At 32.2% G+C, this 13,526-nt stretch overlaps 2 protein-coding genes across 6 annotated transcripts; both read right to left on the minus strand.

Annotated features, from left to right (window-relative positions):
* Positions 1-5,334: 5,334 nt before the first annotated feature.
* LOC114317168 (uncharacterized) lies at positions 5,335-9,419 on the minus strand. 3 transcript variants are annotated; one of them, XM_082891348.1, is made up of 7 exons: positions 9,086-9,419; positions 8,211-8,312; positions 7,874-7,943; positions 6,442-6,534; positions 6,264-6,328; positions 5,905-6,069; positions 5,335-5,731 (listed from the first exon to the last, which is right to left on the minus strand). In XM_082891348.1, exons 1-5 carry the CDS (start codon positions 9,284-9,286, stop codon positions 6,288-6,290), a joined length of 507 nt encoding a protein of 168 aa, XP_082747474.1. In that variant the 5' UTR covers positions 9,287-9,419; the 3' UTR covers positions 5,335-5,731; positions 5,905-6,069; positions 6,264-6,287. The 3 variants fall into 3 exon arrangements, with proteins under 3 accessions (XP_082747474.1, XP_082747475.1, XP_082747472.1); XM_082891349.1 differs by lacking the exons at positions 6,264-6,328; positions 6,442-6,534; XM_082891346.1 differs by lacking the exons at positions 5,335-5,731; positions 5,905-6,069 and having other exon boundaries at positions 6,264-6,534.
* LOC145801101 (uncharacterized) lies at positions 9,094-12,635 on the minus strand. Of its 3 annotated transcripts, none has more exons than XM_082891344.1 (5): positions 12,089-12,635; positions 10,124-11,088; positions 9,874-9,918; positions 9,747-9,776; positions 9,094-9,204 (listed from the first exon to the last, which is right to left on the minus strand). In XM_082891344.1, exons 2-3 carry the CDS (start codon positions 10,848-10,850, stop codon positions 9,911-9,913), a joined length of 735 nt encoding a protein of 244 aa, XP_082747470.1. In that variant the 5' UTR covers positions 10,851-11,088; positions 12,089-12,635; the 3' UTR covers positions 9,094-9,204; positions 9,747-9,776; positions 9,874-9,910. The 3 variants fall into 3 exon arrangements, with proteins under 3 accessions (XP_082747470.1, XP_082747471.1, XP_082747469.1); XM_082891345.1 differs by lacking the exon at positions 9,094-9,204 and adding an exon at positions 9,373-9,610; XM_082891343.1 differs by lacking the exons at positions 9,094-9,204; positions 9,747-9,776 and having other exon boundaries at positions 9,880-11,088.
* Between the last annotated feature and the right edge of the window lie 891 nt (positions 12,636-13,526).

Here is a 13,526-nt window from a genome sequence, read left to right on the forward strand (position 1 = left end):
TGGGAAGGGAGATGGGGGATTTTTTTTATTCAATCTAGGTACTATGGACACCTTCTCCAATGTATATATATATATATATATATCTCAAATTGATTGATGGTACCTATAGTATAAAATGCATGTACTAGTTTTGGGGAAATTCTTGAATTTAAATAAAGAAGTGAGGGTTTAGAATTAAACTCATGTATTGGAACCTTATTTATGTAGAATTAAATTAAATTAGACTAAGGAACCTAATTCGGCTAGGATATTCCTGTTTCAATAAAAATTAAAAATTCTAACCGGCAAGATTCGAAATTATTTGAGAAACTAAGGGGTGCTTTCAAGGAAATAATTCAAACATAAGGGTTTTTAAAGAGAATATATTTTTTTCAGGGGCTTCACAATAAGTCTTCCCACAAATATTCCAATAAATATAAAAAGAATTATTTACCTTCGAAATCAACTGATAAATTCTTTACTAAACCCAAAAAGAAATATTATAAGAAATCATATCCAAAATCTAAATCTAATAAAGATATTACTTGCTATAATTGTGGTCAAAAGGGTCATTATTCTAATAAATGTAAAGAAAAACAAAAATTAAAAGAAAAAGTTAATCAACTCCAAATTAATGATGAATCTAAGAATCAATTATTTGAAATCTTCCAATTAAACCAATCTGCTAGTAATTCTTGTTCAGATTTACCCAATCATAGTAATTCATCTGATTACCATTCACCTAGTGATACTTCTGATAATAACATTGAAATATGTTCTAATGATACTTGTTGTAAACCAGCCAAACAAATTACTTTTCTTACTAAATCAAATCAAGAAGAAACTGGCCTTATTGAATTCATTAGTAAATTAGAGAATCCAGAATTAAAACAGAAATATACTGCTAAATTAAAATCTTTATTAATCAACACAGATCATAAACCAAAACCTGACAAACCAATTATTAGTTTATCCAAAACTTTAGAGAGATTTAAAAATAAACAAAAGGAAATTACTCTTCAAGACTTATAACAAGAAATTAATCAAATTAAATGTCTTATCAAAGATTTGAAAAGTAAAGATAAACTTTTAGAAGATGAAATCACTATATTAAAAATTAATAAACGTTTAGATAATTTCCAACAAAATGAGGCTATCTCTTCTCGTGAATTTGAAGGAACTGATGAAGATACTAATCTAGATAATCTTTTGTTTGATAATCGATCACACCAATCAAATTCTGAAAGTAAACAATTAAATCTTATCAATAAAATTCATATTCAAAAATGGTATTCCAAAATTAAACTAGTTATTAATGATTTTGAATTAGATGTCATCACTTTAATTGATACTAGTGCTGATCTCAATTGTATTCAAGAAGGATTACTCCCTACAAAATATTATGAAAAAACAGGTGAACAATTAACTTCTGCTAATGGTAGTAAAATGCATATTAAATATAAATTACCAAAAGTATATATTTGTCAAAATAATGTTTGTTTTAAAACATCATTTGTTTTAGTTAGAAATATGACTGATAAAGTTATTTTAGGAACACCATTTATGTTCCTTCTATATCCATTTACTACTTTCAATCAAGGAATCACTACTCAAGCTTTTGGTCAAACAGTCACTCTTAAACCTAAAGTTCTCGAATTAAACCAATTAAAAGACTGTTCCATTTCTTAATCTATTAATCGTCTGACTTGTCAGTTAAGATATCTCAAAGAAGAAGTTAATTATAAAAGAATTGAACAACAATTAACTGATCATGTTACCATATCTCAAATTGAAGAATTTAAATTAAAATTAGAAACAACTGTTTGTTCTACTTTACCAACTGCCTTTTGGCATAGGAAAAAACATGCAGTCACATTACCATATATTAAGAATTTTAATGAATGACAAATTCCTACTAAATCTCAACCTATTCAAATGAATCATGAATTAGTTGAAATGTGTAAAAAAGAAATTAATGAACTATTAAAAACTAATATTATTAGTCATAGTAAGTCACCATGGTCTTGTCCTGCCTTTTATGTTAATAAAAATGCTAAATTAGAAAGAGATGTCCCTCGCTTAGTCATTAATTATAAACTATTAAATAAAGTTTTAGAATGGATTTGATATCCTATTCCTAATAAAAAAATACTTAAGTAAGAGGCTTAGTCAAGCTGTTATTTTTAGTAAATTTGATTTAAAAAGTAGATTCTGGCAAATACAAATTCATCCTAAAGATAGATATAAAACTGCTTTTACTACACCAATTGGTCATTATGAATGGAATGTCATGCTTTTTGGATTAAAAAATGCTCCTAGTGAATTTCAAGATATAATGAATGATATTTTCAATCCCTTTAGTCATTTTTCCATTGTTTATATTAATGATATCCTTATTTTCTCAAAGACCCTTAGTGAATATTGGAAACATCTTACTGCTTTCTTTTATACCATAAAAAGTCATGGTCTAGTCATATCTACTCCTAAGATTAAATTGTTTCAAACCAAAGTCAGATTTACCTGAATACTATTTTACCTATTAGTCGCTCCATTGAATTTGCTTCTACATTTCCTAATGAAATCTTGGATAAAACCCAATTACAAAGGTTCTTAGGATCACTTAATTATATTGCTGAATTTTATAAAGACCTTAGGAAAACATGTCAACCCCTTTTTGATCGGTTAAAGGATCATCCTCCTCATTGGTCTTCTACCCATACTACTATTGTTAAACAAGTCAAACAATATGTCAAGTCTCTTCCTTGTCTTGGTATTCCTACTGAAAATTCATTCAAGATTATTCAAACTGATGCCTCTGATATTGGTTATGGTGGCATCCTTCTCCAGAAAGTCACTCCTCAGTCATCTGAACAAATTGTTCGATATCATTTTGATGTCTGGAATAAAGCACAAAAAAATTATAGTACTATTAAACAAGAAATTTTATCTACTGTTTTATGTATTAGTAAATTTCAAGATGATATTTTTAATAAAAAATTTTTACTTCGTGTTGATTGTAAATCTGCTTACAAATGTTTTAGAAAAAGATGTTCAAAATCTTGCTAGTAAGCAAATTTTTGCTCGTTGGCAATCTATTTTAAGTACTTTTTATTTTGATATTAAATATATACCTGGCTGTCAAAATTCTATCCCTAATTTTCTTACCCGAAAATTTTTACAGGGTGGATAATATGCCAATTCCCTCTATTTCTTACCACCAACACCAAATTAGAATTAAATTTAATTTAAAAAAATATATTATATTAAATTAAATTAAATTTAAATTAAATTATAATTTATAATTTATAATTTATATGAGGGACTCCATATCCCTCATATGAGTGACTAAACAATTTTAGGGGGGGATTATTTCCATGGGATTGGTATTCCATGGAACTAATGTGTGAAATGTCTATTTTTAGTGAATCGAATGTTTGGGTGGACGAACTGGATAAAGATAAATATGCAAAAGATTATTTAACCATTTCTCAATTGTTTACTAAGTAATAGTAATATTAAACATATCTTTAATATTGTAATTATTTTTAACTAGATTAAATAAAATATTATTTTATTTTATTTTATTTTTTACACAATTAAATAAATTTATTTTTAAAAATTAAATAAATAAAATATCAATAAAAATATATGTTATTTTTTTAATTAAAATTTTAAATAATTTTATTTAAAAAAATAATAATAATTAAATATGAAATTAAATAAAACATCTATTAAATGAGTTAAATTTGAGTGATGATATTAGAGAACAAATTGAATTGATCATGTGGAAGCCAAATATCGTTTTGCATATAGGAAAGCCAAGTGAATTTAAAGAAAAATCAAGTTATATCCTATACGACTCTATCCTGGGGGGATTTAGAGGCCAAATAACTAAATCGGCCATACAATCAGCAGTGAAAAAGGCCAAGTACGAATAGGCATGATAGAATGGCCGAGTGAGCAATTATACGTTGGACTAAAGCTGGGCCCGACCCCCAAGATCAAGAATGAGTATAAATAAGAGGAGCATCAACCAAAGAGAGGTATGTGAGAATAAATAAGATTAACTTGCGATACAAGCAAACGTGAGATTATATACTGACTTGTCCGTCGAAGTGCTAATACCGGCACCCCCGACCGCAATGTTCACCCCTTTTCTGGTGACAAGCTAAGGATCAGAAGCGTTCTACAGGATATCAGAGTATTTCCAAACCACATTTTCACAGATCCAAAAACACTCAAGAAAGTTAAAATTGTTCAAGAAAGTCAAGAAAGTCAAAATTGGCTTGCTTTTCCGTCCAAATGTCTAACCACCGTTAACTATGGGATCATTTCGAGCCAAAAACCAAACTGTAGAGGCAAAATTGATGCAATTAAAAGTACAGGGACCAAAATGAAAACACGGATAAACTATAGAGACCATTTCTATAATTTGCCCTAAATAAAATGATTGTAAGAGTCTTAATTTGATTTATGTGGGCATTGAACTTGTTGAAGGTATCTTTGATCACTACAACAGCTTTAACAAGTGTCCTCAACAACCTTGTTGTCACAAAGAAACCCAAGCAAGCACCTTAGCATTTTCATGGGACAATCCAAGGCATGAGGTGAATTGCAATGTAAGTGTTTGAATTCTTCACATTTTGATCACAATGGGGTGTGTTTTATGGTGTTAAGGCTGACTTGTAACTTGAATTGTTTCTAATTATCGTTATCTATATGTTTCTAATTTGGAATTTTAATATCTAATTGGCTTGTTTGGTGTTCAAAGTGTCCTTTGGTTTGCAGGAAAGAGGAATTGGCACATTGCACGACAGAAGTTGTAGGGGTAGCCAATTGCCATGAATTTTTATTTATGTCATTTCTTGTGGAACTTGTTGATCAAAGACCACTGCTGGAAATAAGGCTTTTAGCGGCGTTTAAAAAACGCCGCTATAAGTACAAAAAACGTCGCTAATTTTTTTTGTGACGTTTAGTATCAAACGCCGATGATGCGGCCGTCGCTATAAGTTTATGACGTTTGGAAAACGTCGCTGTATTAGTATAGGCGGCGTTTATAAAAACGCCGCCAAATGTCCTACCCTAACAATATTATGACGTCACTATGATTTTAGCGACGTTTTTAAAACGCCTTCATAGGTTTTTTTAATTTTAAAAATTCCAACCGTTATAGTGGCATTTTAAAAACGCCGTCTTATCTTTCTTTTTTTTTCTTTTTTTTTTTTGGTTTTTTTTTTCTTTTTTTTTTTTGGTTTTGAAATTGTGCTAATTTTATGTGATTGAACTAAAAGAACACCAATAATAAAACTAAATAACACTAATATGAAATAATAACTCCCATTCAAATAACAAATATAGCATTAATTCACTTTCTCATTCAATTTAATATAGCATTAATTTTCCCACAAAATAACATATCCAAAAATTGAATTCACAATTCTCAATCAAAAAATTACTACCTTATATACAAAGCTACAAAATAACATTACCCTCCTCTCTCTCTCACCACTCCCCCATTTAATACAAAAAATAAGGAGTGAACCAAAACACCCACTGTCAGATCCGAGGAAAAAAAGAAAAAATAAGAGAAATAAAAAACCAAAGGATTTTAACACAAAAAATTCTGAAAAAATTGCTGGCCCTTTGGCAACTAATTCAGAAGTCGTGGTTGGATCCGATGACAATTTGGTAAACAACTTCTTCACTTGCTCAACAAGGTCCTCATGCTTCACACTCCAAAAGCATAAATTACCTAGAATAGTAGCTCCAGGTAAACACCCAATGTTTAGGACTTCAAGAAAGTAAATTGACGGCATTGAATAATTGATAGATGAATGAAGGTGAAGGCAACATGTTAACAACTAAATAGAACTAGCAATAAATTATGAACAGACAAAATGCTCATAACTTTATGACACCACCTACCATTCTGGATGTAGTATAGCGTGTCAATATATACTTTTGAAAATGATCTTTGGTGATTGTCCTGACATTTTGAGCAGGACCAAGAATGGTTCTGCCTAAAGGCGTGTGCTGGAAAGCAGTTGCATGCAAATGGTCAAAAATAACTTCCTCTATTTGGCCTTCAACCTATAAAGAATAATACAATAATCAGGAGCAAGCACTCAAACAATTAATAATAAAGTAATTTGATTTGACTGAATCAAAAGAACATCTAGAGATGATTTAGTTAATGAAATGAAGAAACCACCAAAGAATGCTCAAAACTATTAGTCCACAAATCAGATCATTCAAAATCTAATTTCAATCAACTTCTGCCATGCCTTAATAATTAAATTTATGTCCTATCATATCATATCCCCATTTGCTTTTGTATTGAAGCATGCACCTGTATAAGATCAAAGTACCTTCATTAGTAGTTGAAGCATTGACAAAGAGAGAAAAAAGGAATGGCCTACTCTTTGTTTTGGCCTAGTTTCTTTTTGTTGGTTTCACTCTTACTTGGCTTCTTATTTGCAGATTGGGTTAACAATATTTGTAGCAGGTCCCAAAATGCTAGTTTTTGCACCGCAACTTTGAGGCCGGACCAAAATGCTGGGTTAATTAACAATATTAGAACCTTTAAATTTTATGCAGTTAAATAGTCTACTAGGATCCTTTTAATTTTTGTCCAGTTAGATCCACTTTGATCCAGGTCTGTGGTACATAATGTTAAATCCACACATTTTAAATCCACATCCATTCAAATGGATCCTAAGAATTTCAACTCTTTCTATCTCTCTGCAACTTTCGTAATTTTTGAGTTGGATGGCTATTTGACACAAAATAAATAATAAATAAATAAAATTTATTCATGCATGATATGACTACTACTCTTTGTGACAATTTGGGATGAAGTTTCTAAGCACTGATGATGCATATTCAGTACTAGATGTTTTTGGTGGCATCTCAATCAACTTGATTAATGTGAATTGTGTAATGAGCCAAAATGACCATGCCTCAAGGAAGAGATGGCAATTGGCGATGATGTAGATCAATTAGAGATTGATGATGGAAGAGATTGTATTCCCTTGCCATAATGTGGTGTGCTTTCTGTCATCCAATGTGTTTGATTACTGTTGCATGTATAGTTTTTCTAATGCATTCTCTCACAAATTTTGTTCACTGATCGAGTTTTTTATATCTCGCCTTGTCCTCACCATTATAGGGAAAGTGGTGAAATGTGTGCAATGAAGGAGGTTACATTACTCTGGGATGACGCAAAGTCAAAGGACAGTGCAAAACAGCTGTGACAAGTAAGTTTGGTAGTCATAAATTTAATTGAGGTTCTCTGCAGGATAAGGCTTCTTGTTTTTCACCAGAAATTAGTTCTCTTTTTGCTTGTTTTGGTCTAATTTCTATTAACTGTTGGATGGAAGTTCTTATGGGGAGTGTTTCTGACAGGAAATTGCTTTATTGAGCTGGTTAAGGCATCCTAATATTCTGCCGTATTATGGGTTTGAATCAGTAAGTTTTATGCTTTCCATTTTATGCAGAAAAAATATCATTTTCTCAAATGTCGATCCTACTAATCAATTTACAAATCACTGGTCAGAATAGAGCACTATAGACCTAAATTTTAAATGAACCTCAAACAAACAAGAAGAAAGGAACATACAGTCTGAGGGTACATAATTGATAGTTTTTACCAAGAATGAATATCAACCTATGAAGTAAAATCATAGAATGGTTTATTTCATTCAAACAAGTGTCGAGAAGGAAAGATAAAATAAAATCAGTCAATCACTGTCACTAGCATTCAATATGAGCTGTTGATGGCATTCAGTTAAAAGATTTTCTTTAGCAGTCACAATATTAATTCTTCAAATCTGTAGAGAGGGCCAAAAAAAATTCAGATTGAATATGATATGTAAACTAGAAGAAAGGAACATACAGTCTGTATTGGTTCCGCAAGCCACCTCCCATGACTCATTCAAGTCTTCAAACAAAGAAGCTTCATTAACCTATGGCAAAATTAGTTCAACAAAAAAGTCAAATAACAAAAGGGAAGTAAACAATGGCAAGGGCAATGGAGAATGCTGCCTGATAAAAGTCAAATAGCAAACGCCAATTTCATCATATCAATAATATCAGAGTAATAATGTGTGACATAATATTTTCATAAGAAAACAACCTATAATAAGCAGATAATTACTACTACACCTTTACCGTTGACAAGATGAAAAGTAGTTAGTAATTATGCAGCAATGTTTTTCAATTTAACTTTTTACCTGCAGCTTTGATATTCCCTGTAATGCACTTCTGTACGCAAGAAGAGAATGTCCTAAACCTTCACCCATATTCCTCAGAACTGTTGAATCAGTTAAGTCACGCTGCACATAATGTACAAAAATAAATATTCACTTCCAAAACAGAAAGCATGTCTCACTCTATCACCACCACTAAAATTAGATGAGAAAAATTCTAACAACTAGCAAAATCTGGAGCAGTGGTTCAAATGTTCTGTAAATTTCATTAAAAAATATCCCTAAATAATCATTCTGTTTGTAAAAAATATTATTAGAGCAGTGGTTCAAATTATCACATTGATAATCTGGAGCAGCAACTAACCTACAACACATGGTTAAATTATGAAAGCATTTGCTAAAAACAATAAGGAGCAAGGACTGGATGTAAAAAATTGGAAAGAGAGTCCACTAATGAGTAACTAATAGATAATAAAGACTACCGACTTCTCTAGCTTTGATACATAGAGCAGCCGCGGTAGTGGATGGTTGGTCTCTACAAGTCAACAAAGAACAGAGAGCATATCAAAAGGAGCCATTAAAATGTGGTTGCAGATTGCTAACTTAACACGTGTAGATAAAAATAAACTGATTGATTACGTATTTATTAGTTTCAGCTCCTCCTAATTCCAAAGTGACTATTGCAGACCAATGTTCAACATAATCAAGACATGAACATGAATTACTCACAATGAAGAGAAAATGCAGATAAAAAACCAACATAACCCCCAGGGGTAGAACATTTAGTCAGAATACAGCCTTCCAAATTGCAAGTCATGGGTCCCTAAAGGCCAACATCTTATTTAGAGAAATTTACTAATTAAAAAATAAAATAAAAAAAGCGAGAGAGAGAGAGAGACCAATATACCTACTACTCTGTCAGGAATGTATCTGAGTGCAGCCCAAGCATGCATGCTCCCTCCCGAGTATCCTACCACCCAGAACTTGCTAGTCTTATGTCCAATATTTACACTCAGTGCTGCAGATTCAAGAGCTGTGTCAGTGTTACTAAGAACTAAGTTGTAAAAACAATATGGAATGAGAATCACCTCCAATGACATAAAAACCAGAATGAACTACTTTCCCATTTTGAACTATCAATAGTGGTAAAACTGAATTTTGTTGACGAATTCTTTCACCATCACATTGAGCATCAAATGCCACAAAACAAATCTATTTTCATTCCATACTCATATATGAGCTGATGTTTTAGGGTCCCCTTACAAATATATTGCCAAATTTAACAGGTGAAATTCCAGGCATACCCATTTGAACATGTAGCCGTAATGATCATTCCATGTATATGGAATATTCATGCCAAATATTCCGGCCAACAAAGAATAGATGGATAAAGAAACAGTTCCTGAACTTAGAAAAAGCTCTAGCTGCAGCCACGCAGTAAAAATATGAAAATTTTCTATTGTCAAGACAAAAACTCTACAAAGTTCAGTTACTTAAAACAGACAAACAAGAAAATAATCAAGACTATCAATATCATAAAAAGCACGCATAATAAAATACCTGAATCAACTGGTTTCGATGATTGTCAAGCTACAAAAAGGGAACATGAAGTGTATTTAGACTAACATAGGTAAATCCCAACCAATTTAACTCAATCAATTAATTCAAATTTTATGTCCCAGTTTACCTGAATATTAATGTAATCCTCTGTATCATCAATATACTCACGCAGCTGCAAAATTTGTGAGCATGGGTTTTAGTTGTGAGCATGGGTTTTAGCGGTTTTTCTATGTGCAATAAACAAATAATAAATAGGGAGTTTGACAATTTCTATGTGCAATAAACAACTGAATAGGGAGTTTGACAGTTTAATGTAATAATTGATACTAAATGGTAAAGCTGTGAAATATCATGAAACTCGTTAGTTTTGAATTCACCAGGATTCAACAGCAAGTCCTTCCATATAGCTTGAAACTCAGGTACATGAGCCAAGTCTTGTAGAATGCGAACCAGATCCCTCCCTATCTTCAAACACAGATGGAACTGCTGCCTCAACATTCTGACACAAAAATCAATCTCCTTTTGCTTCAACACCTCTAATTTTGTATTACTCGATAACCGACAATGATCAGACAATAACCGAAGAAATGTATAAAGAGCACTTGTTAAGACTAATGGCTCTTCTTCTAATAAACAATCCCATTTGGCCCAAAAAAGACTAACCAACTCTGAACACAACCACAAATTCCCTTCACTAAAATCCCCAGAAACAGTTTGCCTAAGAAGGGCCACTAACAAGCCATCGATTCCTATAGCTGAAACACATACCATTTCAGTAGTAACCCAAATCAACTGAATCTTTGCCGAATCAACAAGTTTTGGGTACAAATCATTAACCACCTTCGTAAGGATATTCGTGAAAAAACTATAACCATCTGTTATTTTTCCATGTAAGTGCTTAATATGAACTTTGGCCAAATGGGGTTCACAAAAAATTCCATAGAGAATTGCCCGGTTAAGGTTCAAGTATTCTGGAGGTGTTGGAATTTTTAGTGGAAACGGGGGTCTTAGTTGTGGTTGAAGAAATTCAAAAGCTTCTCTTAGAGAGACTTCAATGGGGTTCTCAGCTTCATGGCTTGCTGTTTGGATCAGTTTTGAGGCCATGTGAGTATTTATTAAGCATGTTTGTTAATGAGATGGCAGCATGAACTTTCAGAAATAACTTCTTGGATACCTAGAAGGTTCACAGATTCTTCCTGTTAGCAATGACTTCTATGTATACGTGAACTTGCTCCCAGCTTCATCATGTTGTCTCCTTTGATATTGTTGTTTGTCTTGCTTTGTTTTGTTTTGGTTCCTTTCCGCTGTTCCTTTTTTTCTTCCCCCTCTTTGCAATTATTGACTGAATAAAATAAATAAACAAATAAAACATTTAATCACCAGACAGAACAATATACAACTAACATATGTACAAATAGACATATATCACTATAAAACACACATTCACATACATACATATATTATATACACTCTAATTAAATATCTTTAAAGGTGTAAAACACATCTTCAGTATAGACTTATCCCTACTAAACATTTATTATTTGTAATACCATTTAGTATCAATTATTACATTAAACATTTATTATTTTCCTTATCATGTTGGTTATAAGTTCGCTCCATCCTATTTCATCAACTTCATGTTTTCATCCGGTTAACTGGTCTAGGCTAGCAATGCCTATTTTTACCTCTGATAAGAAAGTTGATTAATGGATATAGATTGATAATTCTAATGTGAAGGATGCATAGAGATAGGAAAGATGAATTTTGTTAATAAATTTTACAAGTACAATCATTCATTAAAGGATTTCAATTAACCATATTCACTCAGATATTTCAAATCCATTAATCTAAAACTCTCAAATCCATTGTTGAAATCCATACCTAGAATATTACATTGAACTAGACGTTATACTCCTTGAATGAGTGATATCAAATCCATTCATTTCAAATCCATGTATATATATATATATATATACCCTAGTGTTTCCCCTGTATATCAGATTTTTATCCATAGAGGTCTTGGCAAAAGAGAAATAATCAAAAGGAGATGCGGGAGGAGGGAGGGACATGGGTCATATAGCTCTTGGAATCTACAAGATGACCTTAATTTCATGACCAACTTAGTTAGAGGTGAATGACAAATAGGTCATGAAAATTCCACACACAAAGAAAAAATTAACAAGAAATGGAACATGTATACATTTTTAATTGATCATTCTGTGTATCTAAAAATTATCCTCATAATAGAATTAAAAAATATATACTTTTTTTTTCAAATGAAGTTAAAATACAAATTATCGCCATTCTGATAACAGAGAAGTAAATAATGTGAACTCAAAAACCTTCATATTCGAGCTTTCTGTCACTTGATTTTCAAATAAATTGATGTCAAGACAGTTTAGGTTTTGTTTGAAGGGAAAAACAGTCACCAAAACTCCGCCATCTACTCCGCCGCCACCAGCCCCACCACCGCCTTCACCGCCCCTCCCTTCACCGTACACAGCTTGTACAGCGTCGTCATCGCGTCCTTCTTCCCCCTATTCGATCCATTCATCAACAGCGTTATCAATGGCGGAATCGCTCCGCAAGCTCCGATCGAAATCTTGTTCTCGTCGATCAACGACAAGTTCAGCAACGCACATGCCGCTCTGAATCTTCGAAATCGCTCGAAATCGCTCTGAACAGCCGATTGATATCGATCTGAATCTTCGAAATCGCTTTGAACAGCCGATGGAGCTTGTGTTCTTTGAAGCTCTCTTCAAGAACAGCCGATTGATCTTTCGAGAGATGAAGTTTCTTCCTAGAGTACTCTCCTTCGTCTTCTTCGTCGCTGAGAGAGAGAGAGAGAGAGAGAGAGAGATGTGTGCGTATAAGATAAGAGAGATGTGTGGCTATAAGAGAGAGAAAGGGCTCAGATTCATGAATAAGGGTTTCAAAAAGGGGCGCGTGTATGCACCGCATTCGGAGGCGTTTCTAAACGCCTTCCATTACAAAACGGTACCGTTTTGGTTAAAAAAAATATACGGCGATTATAAAAACGCCGTTAAAAATTAAAAAAGGTGACGTTTTATAAAATGTCGTTAATTAAACGCCGTTAAATCCCTAATTTCCTGTAGTGGACAGACCTGTCTTATCCTACGTGCTTGGATTTTATTATCGTTCCTAATGAAAATTTCTTTACTTTTTGATCTACTATATATATCCATGCTGTTTGTTGCCCAAATTAATAGTAATATGGTAGAAATAAATGGAATGAAATGGAAGAAAGTGAGAAATATTTTTCTCTAAAAACTCACTTGTGTATGTCTCGAAAAGTAGAGCGATTTTGAGGGGAGAAAATATTTAGTTAATGTTGGCTTTTGATAATACCAAAATTATTCATTGAAATATCAAATAAATTAAAAGAAAAGAAAAAAACAATATGGTTGCTTTTTGTCACGAAAATCTAGATCCCTCCGTTGCATATCTTATTGGCGACAATCCCCTTCCCATCGACTACCGCTATTAGGATCTTGTCCACGGTAACTTTGCTTTGACTTGAATTCTGATCACGTTAGAATTTTTTTTTTTTTATTTCTACGTATATATTTTTGTTGAAGCGGCAATCACACCCCAGTGTTATTTTAAAAAAATAATTATATATAGATGAAAAAAAAATTATATTTTTAAATTTATTATTGATTTGTAATTATTTTTTACAAATATTACTAAAATGTGGAAAGTTTTTATGGTGGGACCCCTAATCTACGTGTCAAGTCATTTATTGTTTACACAAGTGAA

Source organism: Camellia sinensis, chromosome 10 (assembly GCF_055761805.1).
Source record: "Camellia sinensis isolate YWXY chromosome 10, ASM5576180v1, whole genome shotgun sequence".
NCBI lineage: Eukaryota > Viridiplantae > Streptophyta > Magnoliopsida > Ericales > Theaceae > Camellia > Camellia sinensis.

What these genes read in the sequence shown, in the direction of transcription:
- LOC114317168 (XM_082891346.1), bottom strand. Translation starts at nt 9,286, where the DNA reads ATGTCATTGGAGGTGATTCTCATTCCATATTGTTTTTACAACTTAGTT. An exon ending in ACAGAGTAGTAGGTATATTG is followed by an intron (nt 8,313 to 9,085) that starts GTCTCTCTCTCT and finishes CATTATGTGCAG; the next exon opens with CGTGACTTAACTGATTCAAC. An exon ending in TTGCGGAACCAATACAGACT is followed by an intron (nt 6,535 to 7,873) that starts GTATGTTCCTTT and finishes TAATTAACCCAG; the next exon opens with CATTTTGGTCCGGCCTCAAA.
- LOC145801101 (XM_082891343.1), bottom strand. Translation starts at nt 10,850, where the DNA reads ATGGCCTCAAAACTGATCCAAACAGCAAGCCATGAAGCTGAGAACCCC.